Source organism: Canis lupus, chromosome 11, assembly GCF_011100685.1.
Source record: "Canis lupus familiaris isolate Mischka breed German Shepherd chromosome 11, alternate assembly UU_Cfam_GSD_1.0, whole genome shotgun sequence".
In the NCBI taxonomy this organism is placed as follows: Eukaryota; Metazoa; Chordata; class Mammalia; order Carnivora; family Canidae; genus Canis; species Canis lupus.
The window spans coordinates 51,249,177-51,269,418 of NC_049232.1; the positions used below are offsets into that span (position 1 = coordinate 51,249,177).

General features: G+C 37.5%; 1 protein-coding gene across 3 annotated transcripts in view; it reads right to left on the reverse strand.

Annotated features, from left to right (window-relative positions):
* KIF24 (kinesin family member 24) overlaps positions 1-20,242 on the reverse strand; it is a 75,153-nt gene that overhangs the window by 36,862 nt on the left and 18,049 nt on the right. For all 3 annotated transcript variants that reach the window (XR_005366928.1, XM_038552625.1, XM_038552624.1), the window contains exons 2-3: positions 10,123-10,770; positions 5,060-5,249 (exon numbers count right to left, since the gene is read on the reverse strand). Coding sequence is in view for 2 of the 3 variants with exons in the window: in XM_038552625.1 (XP_038408553.1) it covers positions 5,060-5,249; positions 10,123-10,745 (813 nt within the window). In the remaining variant the exon portion in view is untranslated. The remainder of the gene's footprint in view (positions 1-5,059; positions 5,250-10,122; positions 10,771-20,242) is intronic.

A 20,242-nucleotide genomic window follows, 5' to 3' on the forward strand; every position in this document is an offset into this window, starting at 1 on the left:
CTCGATCCCAGGACCTTGAGATCATGAGCTGACCTGAAAGCAGATGCTTAACCAACTGAGCCACCCAGGCACCCCTTTTTCTTTTTTAAAGATTTTATTTGAGAGAGAGAGAGTGAGCGCAGGGGTGGGAGGGGGTGGCAGAAGGGCAGATCCCCACTGAGCTGGGAACCCAACATGGGGCTCCATCCCAGGACCCAGAGATCATGACCTGAGCCAAACACAGATGCTTGCTTAACCGATTCAACCACCCAAGAGCCCCCAAAGCTGAGTTTTTAATTCCATGAACACTTATTGCTCAGCTGGTAACATGTATAGTTGCAGTAGGCACTCCAAAGGCCCAAAGATATAGATATTACCCTACCATTACCCCAACTTCACACCTAAAGATGTGAATCCAGACAAGTATACAAATGATTCTAAGCTAGAAAACCTTTGAGAGATAAAGTACATGTGGAATTCAAAGGAAAAGCATATTCCTTCTGATTGGGAGAGACATTATGAAAAAAGACTGTACGCAGAAAGAGCCATGCGGGAAGAAGAAGAATTTAGAGGTAGAGATGGAGGCAGGGGAAGATATTCTAGGCATGAGAAAAACCTCAGCAACAGTCAAATGAGGGAAGCACAAGGAACATTTAGGAAACAGAGAAGATTCACTGTGGTTGAATCATAGGATCTTGGTAGATAGAAAGGTGAAATAGAAGGCTAAGAATAATGTATTAGGACTATGTTGCATGGGTATTAGGAGTAGCCTTAAGGACAGAATGTTCATATTTAATTTAGCAAATAGTGGGTAGACAATAAAAAACTTTGCAAAGGAAAGAGATGCTCTGAGCCATTTTACTGGAAGACTAATCTGGCTTCACACTGTGAACAGACTAAGAACAGGGACACTGGTAGTAATCCAATGGTAATCCAGAGATTTGAATTCCCAAATCTTAACATCTGCTGGATTATCCTCTGTTTTAGAAGGGTCTAAATTCAATGATGACAGTAAAAATAAAGAGATGAATGCATGAGAAATTTGGCCACTGCCTGGATATGAGTTGGTGGGGAGAGAAAGTAGTCCACAATCCCCAAATGAATAAACCATGATAATCTGGAAAAGGATAGAAGACCCTATTAAACTGGATCTGGAAAGAATTAACTTAGCAGCGATAATCATTTGCATAATTAAGAAGCTTATTATGTTGGCAGACCAACTAACCCTGAGTAAAAAAAATCCTAATTTCAAGCCTGACTGTAGTGTAATAATGGCAGTCCATGTGCAATGAATGAGACATTAAGCCCTTTCTTCTACTACCTCTTGGGCATACTCTAAATATGCAGTTGAGAAAAATTGCATGGGAAAATCCAGCAAAGTGAATTTGGGCCAATTTACTGTGTGAGTCACTCTACTCAGGTCTGATTCAGTCTTGTGTATCATTACAATACATTGGAATAGAAATTTGCTAGGTCACCTGAACAGAAATTATTCAATTATTGTTGAATGTATTAGTTAGAAAATATCGCCAAAAGTTAGAAGGTGAGAAAATAATGAATCTGTGCAGCATGATAAAGAAATCTGTGAACTTTTAGTGGTATGAAATATGTGATAGGACTTTAAGAATAATAAAATGTTTTTAACTGCTGAATCTGGGTGACAGGCACATAAGGGCTCATTATACTTTTGAATAAACTTGAAAATGGCAATAATAAAAAATAAAATCTATTGCTAATATATATATATTTTTTTTTGGCATTTCTCAGCAAAATAAAAAAATGATAACAAGTAAATGTGAAAACTTTTTAAATTCCTTTACTTCATTGAGTATTTGGCTATTCTTCATCTTCTTCTATAAGTGCCTGTAAATAACTTTACTTCTTGAGTATATATCTTAGAAAACACATTGATTAAAGGCATTAGTATCTTTCCTTCCAATAGGACTTAGGCATTGATTTTTCTAGTACTTCTGTAAATATCCTTAATGAAAGATATGTGAACATGTAAGATTAGTATTATTATAATTACTGCATATATTATAATATATATTTATATTTTTTAAAGATTTATTTATTTATTCATGAGAGACACAGAGAGGGAAAGAGAGAGAGGCAGAAACGTAGGCAGAGGGAGAAGCAGGCTCCATGCAGGGAGCCGGACGTGGGACTCGATCCTGGGTCTCCAGGATCAGACCCTGGGCTTAAGGCGGCGCTAAACTGCTGAGCCACCAGGGCTGCCCATATTAATACATATAAATATAATAAATGCTAGCAGAAGATATCTAAATACATATATTCCATAAAGTCCTTTCCATCACATATATTTCATTTGATCATACTTAATTAATTAGGTTGTATCAATATACACTTTAGCCCTGATATGATCAGAGTTCCATATTTTATTTTTAAATAAGTTTTTCAGATTATTAAAGTAACATGTATTTATAGAGTATCTCTGGAAACATAGAACAGGTAATAGTGGTTGCCTTCAAGGAGGACATAGAATAAGCAGGACACTTTTCACTGCATTCCTTTTTGTATGTTTTGATTTTGAAACAAGTATATCTATGTTACTCAAAATTTTTTACTTTTTAGGGGCACCTAGGTGGCTCAGTAGTTGAGCATCTGCCTTTGGCTCAGGTCATGATTCTGGGGCCCTGGGATCAAGTCCTGCATCAGGCTCCTCTCAGGGAGCCTGCTTCTCCCTCTACCTACGTCTCTGCCTCTCTGTGTTTCTCATGAATAAATAAATAAAAATCTTAAAAAAAATGTTTTTGCTTTTTATATAAAAGTAGCATGCTGATTATAGACAAATTTAAAAACATGGAAAACAGTAAAGAAGAAAATAAAATTATCTACAAATCTTACTATCCAGGGATAGCCACTGTTGACTTTTTGATATATTTCAGTACCATCTCTTTGTTCTATATATATTTCTTTATTTAAGAAATGGAATGAAATATATACAAATTTGTTTCCTTGTCCTTTCACACATTATGTTGATATAAAATTAAATGCTAAGCAGGATAGCACATTGCATATATATGATCATATATACTAAATAACAAAGAAGATTTGAAAGTACATTTAATTAAATGGATATATATAAACTTATTGTTTGAATTCTTGAATAAGTTTAAAAATTAAAACCCAAAGAGTCTAGGATCAATATTTATTTGCTAGGTTTGCTATCAACCTCCTTTTTCTTCTTTCCACTTAAGGAAAGAAAAGGGGGTGAAAGCCCTCCCAGCACTTGTATGACATTGATAGGTAAGGACTTTGACCTATGAGAGCAAAGGTCCAAAGTTCAAACTGCAGAGAAAGTGCTATGAAAACTATGGGTGTTCAATAAGTATTGACCAATGGTAATGACAAAGAAGTAAGGTTATTATGTTTTGGAATAATGGAAAAATACAAAAGATAAGACAATGCTTCTTTGAGGGAATTACTGTGACAGAAGCATCATTAAGGGCTTCTTGGGTAGATGGCAACTGGACAGGACTATTACTATGGTTATAAGTAGACATGGAACTAGATAACATTATAACTAATTGACATTTAGACCATCTTCAAAATAAATACCTCCCATCTAGACCTAATAGATTGTGCATTGATCAGCAGTCAATAATGCTGTTAAAGTAATTGGGTTGTTTATACAGTGGTCTAGTAATTTAGTGCCCATAGAAAGACCCAGTGGATTACTTTGAATGTTGCGGTGAAACCCAATTTTGATAACCAAAGAAAAAGATGAACAATGCCAAATATAAAAGAGGGGGAAAGTGTTAACAATTTGACTTCAGTGTTAACATATTTATTCTAGGAGAGTAAAATTTCAGCTGACTAAGGTGAAATGCTAGCACAACAGATTACTCACCACTTTTCTTCTCTCTAGCATTCACTGGGTTTTGAGACAAGAGAGCAAGAGAGAGAATAGTATGAATGTAATATGAATGTATATAGAGGCAGATTAAGAGAGACTTGAATTCCCAAATCTTAACATCTGGTGGATTATCCTCTGTTTTAGATTGTTTAGAATTGCTTCAGGGCAGCCCAGGTGGCTCAGCGGTTTAGCGCCTGCCTTCAGCCCGGGGTGTTATCCTGGAGACCCAGGATCGAGTCCCATGTCAGGCTCCCTGCATGGAGCCTGCTTCTCCCTCTGCCTGTGTTTCTTCCTCTCTGTGTGTGTGTGTCTCTCATGAATAAATAAATAAAATCTTAAAAAAAAAAAAAAAAAAAGAATTGCTTCATAATTTTAAGAGTACCTAAATTATGGCATCTTCCATCCATGGCCTGCTGCTTCCATAGGAGACTGAAGTTATTCCAAGGTTATCTATCTGCTTGAAATAAGTTCCTTTCAATATCAAACTCTTTCTTCTTGGACTCTTATCTTTCTGGCAGGGAGTGAACACTTTCTTATGTGTCTAAGTCACTAGTGTTCTATTTAAATCCTTATATGTTAGATGTAAAAGTGAAATCATATCCCTGGACTGCATTTACTTGCTATAATCTATTCTATACAAAGTAACCTGCTCAATTTCCACCAAGTTAAATCTAAACCCAAAGACAGTTGAGAATCAAAATAAGCAGTTGAGTGGCTATCTGGAATTTTGTTGCTCGAAAACATATCCTCCATATTAAACTCCAGATTCAAACTCATAATAATAAGTTTATACTGTGAGATACAGGCAAGAATTGAGACTGACTATGGGATCATCTCAGAGTCACTCTGGGGCATATACTCAGTGACTAGTCCTACCTACCACCACTACATTCTTTTTATCACCTTAAGACCCTTTTTTGCCAAAGAGGTATAATAACATTCATGTAAAATGTGTTAAGCGAATATATGATGCAATTCTATAGCCTTAGAATGTAGAAATTACGTTTTTGTTTCCTCCATTGCACTATATTTGTTTAAAATGAAGGTCCAGAGTATTAATGATTTATATCACGTATGAATACCAACACCCAAAGCAGAAATTGGGTTTTAGAATTTGTATGCTATCATTAAAATAAGAGCAAAAAAAAAATCTACACACTTGATCATATTAATTCCAAACACAAAAGGAAAGCATCATACCTGCAGAATATATTGTGTAAGGTCAACTGCTTCTTTCTTTTCATGAACAAGTAGCGTTTCTTTGTCTTTTACAGTAACAATATTAATTTCTCCACGACGTACCTCCCTCATGCCCAAAGGGCGTTTTCGAACACAAACTCTAATTTTCTCCATCTCAGTCCAAGGATTCTCTTTCTCTGAGGTGTTCTGTCTGATATATATTTAGAAGTGGGCTTTAATTAATAATAGGATAAGGCTACTTAAGAGGTCAAAGTATCAGTATATTTTGTTATTTTATATACACATTACACCTAACTTATATACACATCTTACATATATAAAAAGCTTTCTCAGTGTCAACACTTTAATCTGTAACTTATACATATTAGGTGTATAGAAAGTTCTTTTACTAACTAAATCCTCCCGATTACTTCTATCTCTATCCCTAATCCACTCCATCCTCTGTCCTGCCAACAACAAACAAAAAAACTCTAAAACCCTAAGAGTTGCTCTAGCTCTAAGACATATGTTTGGCTTCCAGATGTGGTCTTCCAAAAACTTCTATATGTCTTTCTATATATCCCCCCAAATCAGGCTGGTTAATCCTCAAAATCAAACACAGTTATGTTTTGATCACCCCTCCAAGGCCTTTAAAATACCTAAAACCTGTATCTATTGCTTTTTCTCAATCCAATTATTCTTATACATTTACTGTTTTCTTGATCATTCAATCTAATTTCTTTTTTTATCCTACCTGGGATCACCTTGATCCTTGAATACCTTGAACTAGGTGGTAGGTTTCAATGTACTTTTTCTCTGTTCCTCCTGGTATACTCTGCCCTCCCTTTGTCTTGCTCTCTCAGTTCCTCTTTTTATTCACCTGATATGTATTTGTTAGAACACAATCCTGTATTTCTTCTTCCTGGGACAATTTTACAACTGGTGCTGCCCACCACTATCAGCCTTCTATTCAGACGCATGTCTTCTCTGGCTCTGACTTCAATGAACTTAACAATCTTAACAGCTAGAATATTTGATGAAATATTCCTTGAGCTAGGGATACAAAATTCACCAGGTTTACTTACTGAGTCTAACGGGGCTATATACACTTATCTCTAACAACTGACCGTTTACCTATATAGAAATTCCTCTTAACCTAGTAACAAGAAAATAGGATTCTTGAAAGTAGTTTACCAGATCAATGCCTTTGGTCCATATACTAAGATTGCCTTAACAAGACAAATTAGTCCCTTCCTTTTACACTTTAGAATTTGATTAATAGCCCCTAAAAAGCCTTTTATAATAGATTTTACACAGGATATTTCACTATATAATTGTTTCATATCAATTTCGATTTTCTGAGCCCTCCAACTGGCTGGAAAATTACTTTTTGCCAGGATTTTACTTAAATTAGTAAAAAGGAGTGAATAAAATTTCTATAGTGCATAAAGGACTACACCAGGCTTTTAAAGCATTTAAGGGAGGGAGGGGCAATGAGAGAGGGAAAGAGAGACTCTGAAGCAGGCTCCACACCCAGTGTGGAGCCCAACTCAGAGCTCAATCTCATAACCCTGAGATCATGACCTGAACTGAAATGAAAAGTCAGACGCTTAATTGAGCGACCCAGCCTGCTTTTCCCTCTGCCTGTGTCTCTGCCTCTTTCTGTCTCTGTGTCTCTCATGAACCAAAACACAGCAGACTTTTAAAAATGTACCATTTTGGGGATCCCTGGTGGCGAAGCGGTTTAGCACCTGCCTTTGGCCCAGGGCACAATCCTGGAGACCCGGGATCGAATCCCACATCAGGCTCCCGGTGCATGGAGCCTGCTTCTCCCTCTGCCTATGTCTCTGCCTCTCTCTCTCTGTGACTATCATAAATAAATAAAAAATTAAAAAATAAAATAAAATAAATAAAAATGTACCATTTTGAGGTTAAGTGTGGCAAAATCTTGACAATCATTAAAAGTAGATGATGGGCAGGTAGGGGATTCATTGTTCTATTCTCCCTTCTTCTGCATATGTTTGATTTTTTTAATAACAAAAAAAAATGTTTTAAGATTTTATTTTTTCATGAGATACAGAGAGAGAAGCAGAGACACAGGCAGTGGGAGAAGCAGGCTCGCTGCTGGGACTCTATCCCAAGACCCTGGGATCACGCCCTGAGCCAAAGGCAGATGCTCAACTATTGAGCCACCCAGGTGCCCCCCAAAACAAAAATTTAATGCATTATTTTAACAAGGGCCTGTGTCAAAATTTTTATTGGGAAGTATTAAAAACCTAATTGTATAAAGCCAATTAAATGGGATAGAAAAAGTCTTTTTCAAAATTGACTAAGGACTCTAGGATGGATCATGTGGTCAAAAAGACTACAGTTTTCAAGTTCAAGGGGCAAAAAGGAATGAATGTTCTGCTAAAAGGCTCTGTTTCTTTTTTAAAGATTGTATTTATTTATTGGAGAGAGAAAGAGAAAATGAGTGGGAGGGGGAGGGGCAGAGGGACTAGGAGACTCCTCCTTGAGCAGGGAACTTGATACAGGGCTCAATCCCAAGGACCCTGAGATCATGACCTGAGCCAGTCAGACACTTAAGCGACTGAGCCTCCCTGGTACCACTAGAAGGCTCTGGTTTTAATGCCCAACATTCCTTAGAAGAGATAAGCTGTATCTTCCTGACATGAAGAGTTAAGACAGCTGGAGTTAGATCTATTTAAGATCTCTAAATGCATTAGACTTTTATTAATTTATTTTGAGCTTACTTGATTTGAGGCATCCAAAGAGAATGCACTTTGGACAAGATGACATCCTAACAGTAAGCATTAAGTTGGTGAGGGAGTTTCTCAGGGTTCTAAAACCTTGACTGCTACTTAGAAACATCTGGGTAAGAATATGAGAATTATTGGGAGGAAATGTCCTTTCTAATCTCTATTTCCCTCACATAATAAAGAGTGAGAAGAGAGATAAAATAATGACATTAAAAGTAAGAAAGCTCAATGGAACAGCTTTCATTCTGGGTTTGTCATGTATAAACCTTGATAAGAGCACTTACCTCACCATATGGTTGTTTGTCATCCCACTCACTCCCCTTAAGAGTCTAAGAGCCTCCACATATCCTAATTATCTTTACAACTAGAATCAGACCTAGAAGAGGTGATACTTAATATGTGCCACATAAATGAAATAGCAGTATTTATTTAATTTTTTTTTAAATTTTTTTTAATTTTTTTTTTTTATTTATGATAGGCACACAGTGAGAGAGAGAGGCAGAGACACAGGCAGAGGGAGAAACAGGCTCCATGCACCGGGAGCCCGACGTGGGATTCGATCCCGGGTCTCCAGGATCGCGCCCTGGGCCAAAGGCAGGCGCTAAACCGCTGCACCACCCAGGGATCCCGAAATAGCAGTATTTAAACTAAAATATTCATTCTGTCCAAATAAATAATGTAAAGTGGTATCTTTATTTATAAATAATTCCAGTTTAGATTTTTATGTGTTGTTCAATACAAGATTGTAATATTCAAGAAAATATCTCTTCTTTCACCAGAGCTAACTAATAGGACAGAAACAATCCTGACTTTGATAGTCATTGTCTAGAACTAGAACAATCTAGTTCTCTAACAATTAAAAGAAGAAAAGAGTACTATATACTCTATGCTCTGCTAAACCAAATAAAGTTTTCAGAAATACTATAAAATGCACTATGTATTTCAAATTACTAAAAGCACTTTTACCTGTAAAATTGAGTCTTTTATTTTTGGGGTGAATAAAAGAACTGGTTATGAGATCCTCTGAAAGCTTAGCCAATATAAGACCAGATGTAAATATATACCTTGTTTTAAAGTATAAATAATAGCCTTAAAAAAGAAAAGGAAAGAAAAGGAAATGTGGCTTAAGTATGTATTTTGTTTCAGGATGCCTGGGTGGTTCAGTTGGTTAAGTGTCTGCCTTTAGCTCAGGTCATGATGCCAGGGTCCTAGGATTGAGCACTGGGCTCCGTGCTCAGGAGGGAGCCTGCTTCTCCCTGCCGCTCCCCCTTTGCTGTGCTCTTTGTCAAATAAATAAAATCTTAAAAAAAAAAAAAAAAAAGAAGGTATTTTGTTTCTCCATAACTTGCCATGTATAACTTTTAAAATAACAAAACAACAAATGTGTTATTTTTAAAAGAACATGCTTTCTATTATACCAATTCTGGTATTAGAGATTATTCAATATTTCAGCTCCTAGGGACCTTAATTTCAACATTTAACTTAAAGCACTAAGTGAAAATAACTTATTGTCACCCTGAGTCTCAAAGTCTAAGCTACATTAAAATGTCTTAGTCTTCTGCAATCACCAAAATCATATGTTCTTGCAGGGCTGGAATAGAAAAAAGCACTCAAAATCAGGACCATATTTCAATGTGTGCAGGTAAACTAGTTGCATGAAAGAACTACTTAATTTGGGCAGCCTGGGTGGCTCAGCGAGCAGTTTAGCGCCGCCTTCGGCCCAGGGTCCAATGAGACCCGGGACTCAGTCCCATGTCGGGGTCCCTGCATGGAGCCTGCTTCTTCCTCTGCCTGTGTCTCTGCCTCTCTGTCTCTGTGTCTCTCATGAATAAATAAATAAAATCTTAAAAAAAAAAGAAAAAAGAAAAAAGAAAGAACTACTTAATTCAACTACATGCTCTTTGTTTTTAAGCTCTATATCTCCTGGTTGAAGTGCATTTGATAGCCTTAAAAAAAAAAAAACCCTGTGGAATACGCACATTTTTTCCATTGCAGAAGGCCAGTTAACTATTTTGCCTTCAAGGATGCATTATATGTATCATGTTACACTATAATAAATAATAGAAATAGGTCTGCTAACGGAATAATAGCAGACCCTGGCAAGTAGCAGCTGTTTGACATACATGAACAATATCATCTTTCTCCCATCTGGAAAGTCCCAATTCCTCATGAACTTCACCCCATCAAGGTACTGCTATTATTATTGCAGAAGCTGTTCACTGTAGTTTTCTGTAAATAAGGAGTGGGTGCTCTTAATCATGGAGGCTTGCCCTTGCCTGATGCTATCCTCTCCATCATACCCCCCAAAAAGATAAAAATGATTACCTGCTACAAGAACGAGGGATTCCATAGTTATACCCTGAAACATGAGAGATTCTTTGAATAATGGGAATATCATAATCCCCCAGGATTGGAGAAAAGTGATTTGATGAAAAGAGTGAAGTGTTAGTTTCTGTTTGCACATAGGAACCAGCAGCTGTAGCATTCAGAATTCTTGTTTTTGTATGGTAATGGGAATCATCCGGCAGTATGTGTTCCAGCACTTTTAGGTAACTAGACTTCTGTTCATTTACAGAAAAATCTGATAAACTGCACATTTCAAACCCATTGTTGTTGGTAGTTCTGTCTTTGTCGTCAGCAGGAGAATCAAAATGCAGTTGCCGGCGAGGGCCAGATCTGGATTCCCAAGGCTTACTGCACAGGCGGTTTGTCTGAAGAGGATGCTCTGGGCTACCGACTTCTTTATCTTCTTCCTGCATAATTTTAATTATTTTGATAAGTTGGAAGAGACGTTTGCGGTCGTTCATGTCACGGACTCCCAATTTAGAGTAGTCTTTCATTGTAACGTTGGCTAATTCATCTATTTTTCGAAGGCCAAGAGCAGTAAAATGAGGATAATACTGTGCAAGTTCAGCTTCACAAAGACATTCATACAACCAGGATGTCATTTTTGTGAATGAGTTTCTATAAATTCTGAAAAGGAAAAAAAAAAAGCCATTTACTTGAAATAACGGTATATATAATTATTTTGTTAAAAAATTAAAATCACAAAACAAACATGCAGAAAAATTCATTCTAGCATGCCAAGTTTTCAAATACATTTTTCTTCTGAAATAATTAAACAGTACAGTGCATAGGGAAAGATGCTTAGATGCATTTGTAGTAATAGATGTAATTTGTTCATCTGCTTAATACAAATAGAACTTCAATTGTATACATACACAGGTACATGCACACACACACACAATGCAAGTTACTTACTTAATTCTAGGAAGTTCCTTCCAACCTTGCAATGTCTACTTAACACATGTCACAAACTACTGAAACCTTGTTCCCAACCACTGATTGTAGCAAGACTAATTTTAGATGTTCAAGTTAATGTCAAGGCATGTTGCACAACTGTTTCCTATGATTAATGAACAAAGGCTAAGAACTCTTTCAGAATGGAAAGCAGAATTAAATAGCAAACCACAGAACTGATATAACTCAGAGGAAATCACATTTGTATCTGCTGAGTACTGGCAAAAGTTAGTTGAATAAAGAGGTAAAAACATCATTAATTCAGAATCTAATTCAGGATCTCAGATCATTCTAAAAGGTAGGTGAAGGTAGGTGGTTGTAGATGTTAACTTGCACAGAATATGAATACAATAATTTTCCTAGGATAAATAAAATAAATAAGTAAATAACGTAGGAAATGGTCAAAACTTTATATGGTTGTTGGAGCACCTGGCTGGCTCGGTCAGAAGAGTACGTGACTCTTGATCTTAGGGTCGTGAGTTTAAGCCCAATGTTGGATATAGAGATTACTAAAAACAAAAATAAGATTTTAGGGGCACCTGGGAGGCTCAGTCAGTTAAGCATCCAGCTCTTGATTTCTGCTCATCAGGATCCCAGGTTGTAAGCCCCACATTGAGCTCAGCACTCAGTGTCTGCTTGAGATTCTCTCTTTCTCCCCTTCTGTCAATCCTCCCCTTGCACTCTCCTCTCTCTAAAAATAAACAAAATCTAAAAAATAAATAAATAAAAATTTAAAAAAAGATTTCAAATGGTCAAATACTGTAATCCTCAAAAAATTTTAACACCAAGGTATTTAATCAAATACTAATAAATGATGTGTTAATAACACATAATCCTAGTCTATTACTGAAGTCAGGACCCCGAGGAATTCTCTACACCACTGTTAATCAAGTTCAAGTTTGTGAAAATATTAAAAACATTTTCTCAAAACTGTTTTAAAAGCTCAGTTTTCAAAATTCAGTTAGTTAATTCTCAGTAAAGATTTTTTCACTTTAATTTATATTTTGTCTTCATTCTAAGAGAAACAGAGTTGAGGGCCAGGTAATAAAGGTGATTAAAGTAACTTCTATAATTAACTTTGGAGGAAACACTACTTAGGGTGAGGAAAAGGCTACACATCCTAAACTCATCCATTTATGGAAGATTTGAGGGCGTGGGGGAAGGCCACAAATTCTTCGCATGTCCTTTCACATCAAGAGGCAGTGTCTTTTTCCTCCCATTGCATCTAGGTTGGCCTTGTGACTGTTTTGCCTAATAGAATGTGGTGGAGCAACACTCTGTGACTTTCTTGCCTTGGCCTCAAGAACCCTTGCAGCTTCTGCTGTTCTCTTGCAACTCTTCTACTACCATGTGAAGAAGTCCAGCCAACAGCCATCATTAAAGCCACATTTGTGAGAGAAGCCATCATACTATTTAGCCCCAGTGGCACCACCAAATGACTGCAGCCACATGAGTGACCCTTGGTGAGACCAGAATTACCTAGTTAGGCCTAGCCCAAATATGTGACTAATAGAACTGTGGGTAAATAAAATAGTAATTGTTTTAAACCACTTAATTTTGCAGTAGTTTACTACATAGCAGTAGATACTGCCAACACTGCTTCTATGCCTTCTTAAGTGTTGTATCTTTGCCTGAAATGTTCCCAATCCCCTCTGTCTCCTAAAATGAGTTATGCCCATTCTTTCAAAATAGCTCAAGAGCTCTCTGCCCCACCCTCTCATGAAGCCTTTCATTTCTCATCTTCTTCTACCATTTTACCACTAATCACCCTATGCAGTAGCCAAATCAGGCCACCAATCCCTTTACTACAGTTTCTTCTACTGAAATATCTGTCTTTCCTAAGAAAAGCCCTACTTATATTTTTCTTCTTTGAGGTATGCCCTAGGCAAAGGATTATTAGTATTTCCTCTGTACTTTAGTAATAATAACTAATACTGTTGAGCATTTATTACGTAGCAGGTACTATTCTTCTAAGTACTATTTGTTAACCTTCAAACAATTCTATGCAGTAGATACATGCACAATCTTCAGTAAGTTAGTAATTTAATATCTATGAAGCTCATTTTTCTCAACTGTTAAAGGGGAATGTAATAGTGACCACAGTTCCTAGGATTAGGATTCAATGAGAAAATACTTGTGAAACTTTCAGCATAATACCTGGTACATACTCAGTGCCCAATTATTACTACCATGGTTTGTTTGTTTACTACTATCTTTGCCTAGCACAGAAGCTAGAACAGAATAAGCCTTTGACATTTTGGTGTGTTTTAAGTTACTTCCAAGCAATTATATTTCCTACTTGGCTCAGCCTAACCCAGAACAGCAGGTTAGGTGCTATGCAGTTTTCTTAATTTCTACAGGTTGTACAAAATCCTGTATTTCACACACCCATTCCTTTGGAACATACCAAACTCTGATTACCATGACATCTACTGCATCCCTTTGTCAGTACCTGAAAGACTAATGTCTTCATCTTGCAATGCTTGGATATCCCATAATATCATGGGAGGGGAAGATGCTGGAGACAGCAGTAATCTGGATATGTAAATTAAAGCAGCCACTGTCATACATCTATAAAAATTGGGAGCATGCTGCCTTTCTGAGCCCTATACTTAACCCACTTTCTTTTGTTTTACTTTTTGTGTTTTCTTTTCTCAGTGCAAAAAGGCATTTTTATTAAAGCACAAGGATATGACCCATGGGTAGAAAGAGCTGCTCTTTTGTTCTAAAATTCGATATGCTAAAAAAATAAAAATAAAAAAAATAAAATTCGATATGTGTTTAGTACACAATCCATTTTACAAGGGTCTAACATCCTCCTTCTGGGGTAAACATCAGAATCACCCTAGGAACTTAAAAGTATTAAGATATTGAGCTCCATCTCAGATACATAGAAAAATAAAAAACAAAACCAAAAAACTCCCCAGATGTTTTTTTTTTTAAGATTTTATTTATTTATTCACAAGAGACACAGAGAGGAAGAGACATAGGCAGAAGGAGAAGCAGGCTCCATGCAGGGAGCCCATGTGGGATTCGATCCTGGATCCCAGGATCACGCCCCGAGCGAAAGGCAGATGCTCAACCTCTGAGCCACTCAGGCATCCCAAATTTCCCAGATATTAAGGGAGACAAGCAGAAGAACACTGAAAAAGTTCCCCAGGTGATTTAGTCCACTGAGCTTGATCTACCAAAATTACAAATGCAAATGCACTGACCCAGCAATTCCACTTCTAGGAACCTATCAGATAGATATTGTGGACAAGTACAAAATGACATAAGTAACAAAGTTATTCACTGCAGCACTTTATATACTAGCAAAGAATTAGTACAGACAGGGACTAGTTAAATGAATAACAGTAACCCATTAAATGGGATACTACGAAACAATTACAGAGAATAAATAAACTCTCAATATATTATTGAAGAAAAAGTAAATTCTCCAATATATTGAAGTGACTAAAGCAAGGTACAAAACAGTTTGTATGTTTGTAAAGGTTTGTAAAGGTACCATTCATTGAAGAGAAAGAAAACTATTTATAATAAATCTATATAGGGGGGATCCCTGGGTGGCGCAGCGGTTTGGCGCCTGCCTTTGGCCCAGGGCGTGATCCTGGAGACCCGAGATCGAATCCCACGTCGGGCTCCCGGTGCATGGAGCCTGCTTCTCCCTCTGCCTGTGTCTCTGCCTCTCTTTCTCTGTGTGACTATCATAAATAAATAAAAATTTAAAAAAAATAAAAAATAAAAAAAATAAATCTATATATTTGCTTATCAGGCATAAAGTGTCTCTGATAGGATGCACAATAAAGTAATAGTATTGGTCTGGGGGGGAGGGGAACTAGTTGGTAGAGGGCAAGCATGGGAAGGAGACTACTATATAGCAATAAATGTCAGTAGCTATTACCTTTCCTATTGTTATTTCTATTTCACTGCTGTCTTCTTCATCACCCAGAGCAGGACCTAGAACAGCTGTTTTTTAACTTTTGTAACTATGTGACTATATATTTTATTTTAAAAATATATCTCTAAATCCATCTACCTCGCTCCCTCCCTTCTCAAATTGACCTGAGAAAACTACTTGTTGCTAGTGTTCTTCCCTCTAGCTTTTTATTTTTTAATGCATTTTTACATTTTATATAACATTGTACTCATAACTATATTGCAATCTACTTTTTTAACATAAGCATTTTTTTCTTTCCTTCCTTCCTCCCTTCCTTCCTTCCTTCCTTCCTTCCTTCCTTCCTTCCTTCCTTCCTTCCTTCCTTCCTTCCTCTTTTCTTTTTTTTCTCCCTTTCCTTTCCTTTCTGATTTTATTTATTTATTCATGAAAGACACAGATAGAGGTAGAGACACGGGCAGAGGGAGAAGCAGGCTCCCTGTAGCGGATCCATTCCTGGACCCCAGGATCACGCCCTGAGTTGAAGGCACACACTCAACCACAGAGCCACCCAGGCGTACCAACATAAGCATTTTCATATGCTGTTTGTTATAGCCACTAAAAACAATTCACATAATTATAAATAATGTTTGACAAATATGAATTACCCCATGGAGATGTGATTTCTCTCTCCAAACTTCTATAGTGTTTCAATTGTAAAACCGATAGGGTACTTTTTACAGACTTATATATATATATTTTATTTATTGCCATTCTTGTTCTAGAGGTGATGTAAGGTGGCTCTGCCTTATACTATAGTGTGAATTCTTCAAGAGAAAAGCAATATGATCTTCTCAGTCTAGCTAGAATGGTGTGTACCAAGTATTGGTTGAATGAACACAATCTGCTTAGACAGTACAAAGAACAAAAAGTTCTACCATTTCTACTTTTTAACCAAGGCAACTACAGGATTACAACATTGCATGAAGCTTGCTTATGTGGTGGCTAAGGAGCCATTTTCTTGGATTCCTAACTCTCTACAAGTCCCATCACTCAAAGTAATGGGGACAACCTCAGAGCCCTTACAAACTAGAAGGGCTTGCTTGGTACACACCGTATCTTTAGCAATGTCACCTTGAACACTTCATATAGTTCAAAAAAACATTTCATGTAACAAGGCTAATCACATTATTTCGGCACATAGTGCAGTGATACTACTTTGACAATCTGATTAAACTAAAATTTATTGTTGTATTTTATGCCAAGAACTATGTTTAAGTCCTTCACATAAACTATTTTATTCAATCTGGCTAAACCAGATTTCCATTTTACTTTTATAAGATTTTATGTATGTATGTATGTATGTATGTATGTATGTATGTATTTGAGAGAGAGAGCAAGCAAGCAGGAGGAGAGCAAGCATGAGTGGGCGCAGGAGTGGCAGAGGGAGAGGCAGACTCCCTGCTGAATAGGGAGCCCAATGTGGGGCTTGATCCCAGACCCCTGAGATCATGATCTGAGCCAAAGACAGATGCTTAATCCACTGAGCCACCGAGGCACCCCACCGAGATTATTTTAAACATGTCAGTAGACTACTAAAGAGTTTGTTTAGTAGTAACTAATATAGGGATGCCTGGGTGGCTCAGTGGTTGAGCATCTGCCTTTGGCTCAGGGTGTGATCCTGAGGTCCAGGGATCGAGTCCCCCACTGGGGCTCCCTGTGAGGAGCCTGCTTCTCCCTCTGCCTATGTCTCTGTGTCTCTTATGAATAAATAAAATCTTTAAAAAGTATATTTTAAAAATATTTATCTTGGGCAGCCCTGGTGGCTCAGCGGTTTAGTGACACCTTCAGCGCAGGGTGTGATCCTGGAGTCCCGGGATTGAGTCCCACGTCAGGCTCCCGGCATGGAGCCTACTTCTCCCTCTGCCTGTGACTCTGCCTCTCTCTCTCTCTCTCTCTGATGAATAAATAAATAAAATTTTAAAAATAAACAAATAAATAAAATAAAAAATAAAAATATTTATCTTTAAATATGTGTATATTTTTATTGAGATATAACTGAAACACATTTTTAATATACAATATGTTTCAACATTTGTATATACTGCAAAATGACCAGAAGTCTACTTAACATCTGTCACCATATAGCTACCAGATTTTTTCTTATGACAAGAGCTTTTAAGATCTACTCTCTTAGAAACTTTCAAATATGCAACACAGTATTATGAGCTATAGTTGCCATGCTGCGCATTATACCCTATAACTTATAACTGAAAGTTTGTACTTCTCGACTCCTTTTACTCATTTTCGCCCACCCTCACAATTCCTACTTCTGGCAACCACCATTCTGGCCTCCATATCTAGGAGCTTACTTTTGTGGTTTCTTTGGGATTCCATATATAAGTGGGATCATACAGTATTTGTCTTTGACTTAGCATAATCCCCTCAAGGTCCATCCACACACATATATATTCTACTTCTTTATCCATTTACCCCTTGATGGACATTTAGGTTGTTTTCATATCATTAGTAAATAATGTTGCATATATCTTTTTGAGTTAGTGTATTTGTTTTCTTTGGATAATTCCCCAGAAGTGGTATTGCTGAGTCATATGGTAGTTCTATTTTTACTTTTTTTAATTATTAATTTATCTTAGAGGCAGGTGGAGGTAGGAGGGAGAAGCCAGGAGTGAGAGACAGAATCCTCAAGTAGACTCCCCGGGCTGAGCATGGAGCCCAACGTGGGGTCCAGTCCCAGGACCCCAAGATCATGACTTGAGCCAAAATCAAGAGCAGGCCACTCAACCAAGCCACCCTAGTCCCCAATTTTTATTTTTAAGGAATCTCTATAGTGGTTGTACTAATTAACATTCCCACCAGTAGTGTACAAGGACTAGTTTCTCACTAACCTCCTCTCTGGAATGTTATCTCCTGTCTTTGATAATAGCCATTCTAATAGGTGTGAGGTGATAGCTCAAAGTGTTTTGCTTTGTTTTGTTTTTTAAAGATTTTACTTATTTATTTATTCATGAGAGACACACACACACACACAGAGAGAGAGAGAGAGAGAGAGAGGGGCAAAGACACAGGCAGAGAGAGAAGCAGGCTCCATGCAGGGAGCCCGATGTGGGACTCGATCCCGGGACTCCAGGATCATCCCCCGGGGCTGAAGGTGGCGCTAAACCACTGAGCCACCCAGGCTGCCCTCAAAGTGGTTTTGATTTGCATTTTCCTGATGTGAGTGATGTTAAACATCTTTTCATGTGCCTGTTGGCCATCTATGTGCCTTTGAAAAAATGTTCAGATCCTCTGCTCCCCTTTTTCTCAGATTCTTTATTTTGCTATCGAGTTATGAGAGTTCTTTATATATTCTGGATATTAACCCTTTATCAGATATATGATTTGCATGGGACGCCTGGATGGCTCACTGGTTAGGTGTCTGCCTTCCAGCTCAGGGCATGATCCTGGAGTCCTGGGATCAAGTTCCACATTGGTCTCCCTGTGTGGAGCCTGCTTCTCCCTCTTACTATGTCTCAGCCTCTCTCTCTCTCTCTTTCTCTGTCTCTCATGAATAAATAAAATCTTAAAAAAAAAAAAAAAAACATGATTTGCAAATATTATCTCCAGTTCAGTAGGCTGCCTTTTCATTTTATTGGTGGTTTCCTTTGCTGTACAGAAGGTTTTAGTTTGATGTAGTCCTATGTGTTTATTCTTGCTTTTGTTGTTAAATCCGAAAAATCATTGCCAGAACTGACATCCAAGAGCTTAACATCTATGTGTTCTTTGACAAGTTTTATGGTTTGAGCTCCTACATTCAGTCCTTAATCCAAATTAACTCAAATTTAGTTAATTTCTGTGTATTTGCACATTGCTGTCCAGTTTTCCAAGAAAATATTTAAATTTAAACATGTATGGATGTATATATGTATATATTTAAAGATTTTTTTTTAATTCCAAAAAAAGATTTATTTTTTTTTAAGATTTTATTTATTGATTGATGAGACACACAGAGAGAGAAGCAGAGATACAGGCAGAGAGAGAGGCAGGCTCCATGCAGGAAGCCCAATGTGGGACTCCATCCCGGGATTCCAGGATCACGCTCTGGATGGAAGGCAGGTGCTAAATCGCTGAGCCACCCAGGGATCCCCAAAGATTTATTTTTAAATAATCTCCACACCCAATGGGGGCTTGAATTCACAACCCTGAGATCAAGAGTTGCATGCTCCACCAACTGAGCCAACAAGGAGCTCCTAAATATATATATGTTTTAAGATTTATTTATTTGAGAGAGGGAGAGAATGTGTATACAGGCACACATGCAAGGTGGTGGCAGGGGAGACAGAGGGAGGTGGAGACAGAATTGAAAGCAGACTCCCCACTGAGAATGGAGCCAGATGTGGGGCTTGATCCCACAACTCTGAGATCATAACCAGAGCCGAAATTAAGAGTCCAATGCTTAGCTGACTGAGCCATCCAGGCACCCTCTCAAAATATATATTTTTAAAGATTTATTTGAGAGAGAGCGAGAGTGAGTGAACATGTGAGCAGGGGAAGGAGCAGAGGGTGAGAGACAAGCAGACTGAGTGCAGAGCTTGAGGCAGGGCTCAATCTCACAACCCTGAGATAATGAACTAAGCCAAAATCAACAGCCCAAAGCTCAACCGACTGAGCTACCCAGGCACCTTTAAACAAATATTTTTAAAATCCTTCTTTTTTTCCCCTTCTATTCCACTGACTTCTTGCATAAACCAAGTATGTTCCAAGTATGAGACATACTAAAACAAAACAAAACAAAACCATTGTTTATTTGAAATTCAATTTTAACTAGTATCCTGTTCTGTTTTGGCCTAATCTTGCAATCCTATATTAGAATAAAGTTCCACATTTCAGGCAAAAATACTTCATCGGTGTTACATGTGCTTTAAAATACATTACCATCACATCAGAATATATGCAAATATCTACTAGAATTGCAGCCAGATTCCTTCATTGTAAAGTTCTCTCATCAGCCAATTAATCCAATGGTTTCATCCAATGATGACTGCTACCTGCCTCAATTATTTCATGAGGGGTTGCAAAATGATTTCCTGAATATATCATTATTGGTGGAATTTTCCTGTAAAGAAAAACTTGTCAACAACTAGGGCTACTTGATTATCCAAAGCAGAGTTTGTACATGAAGACACGGATGGTATCTAAGGAGTTCCTTTAGGATTTGGGGGGAGTAGGGTGCTTTTAAAAAATTCACTATTAACTCATGTTTTTTTT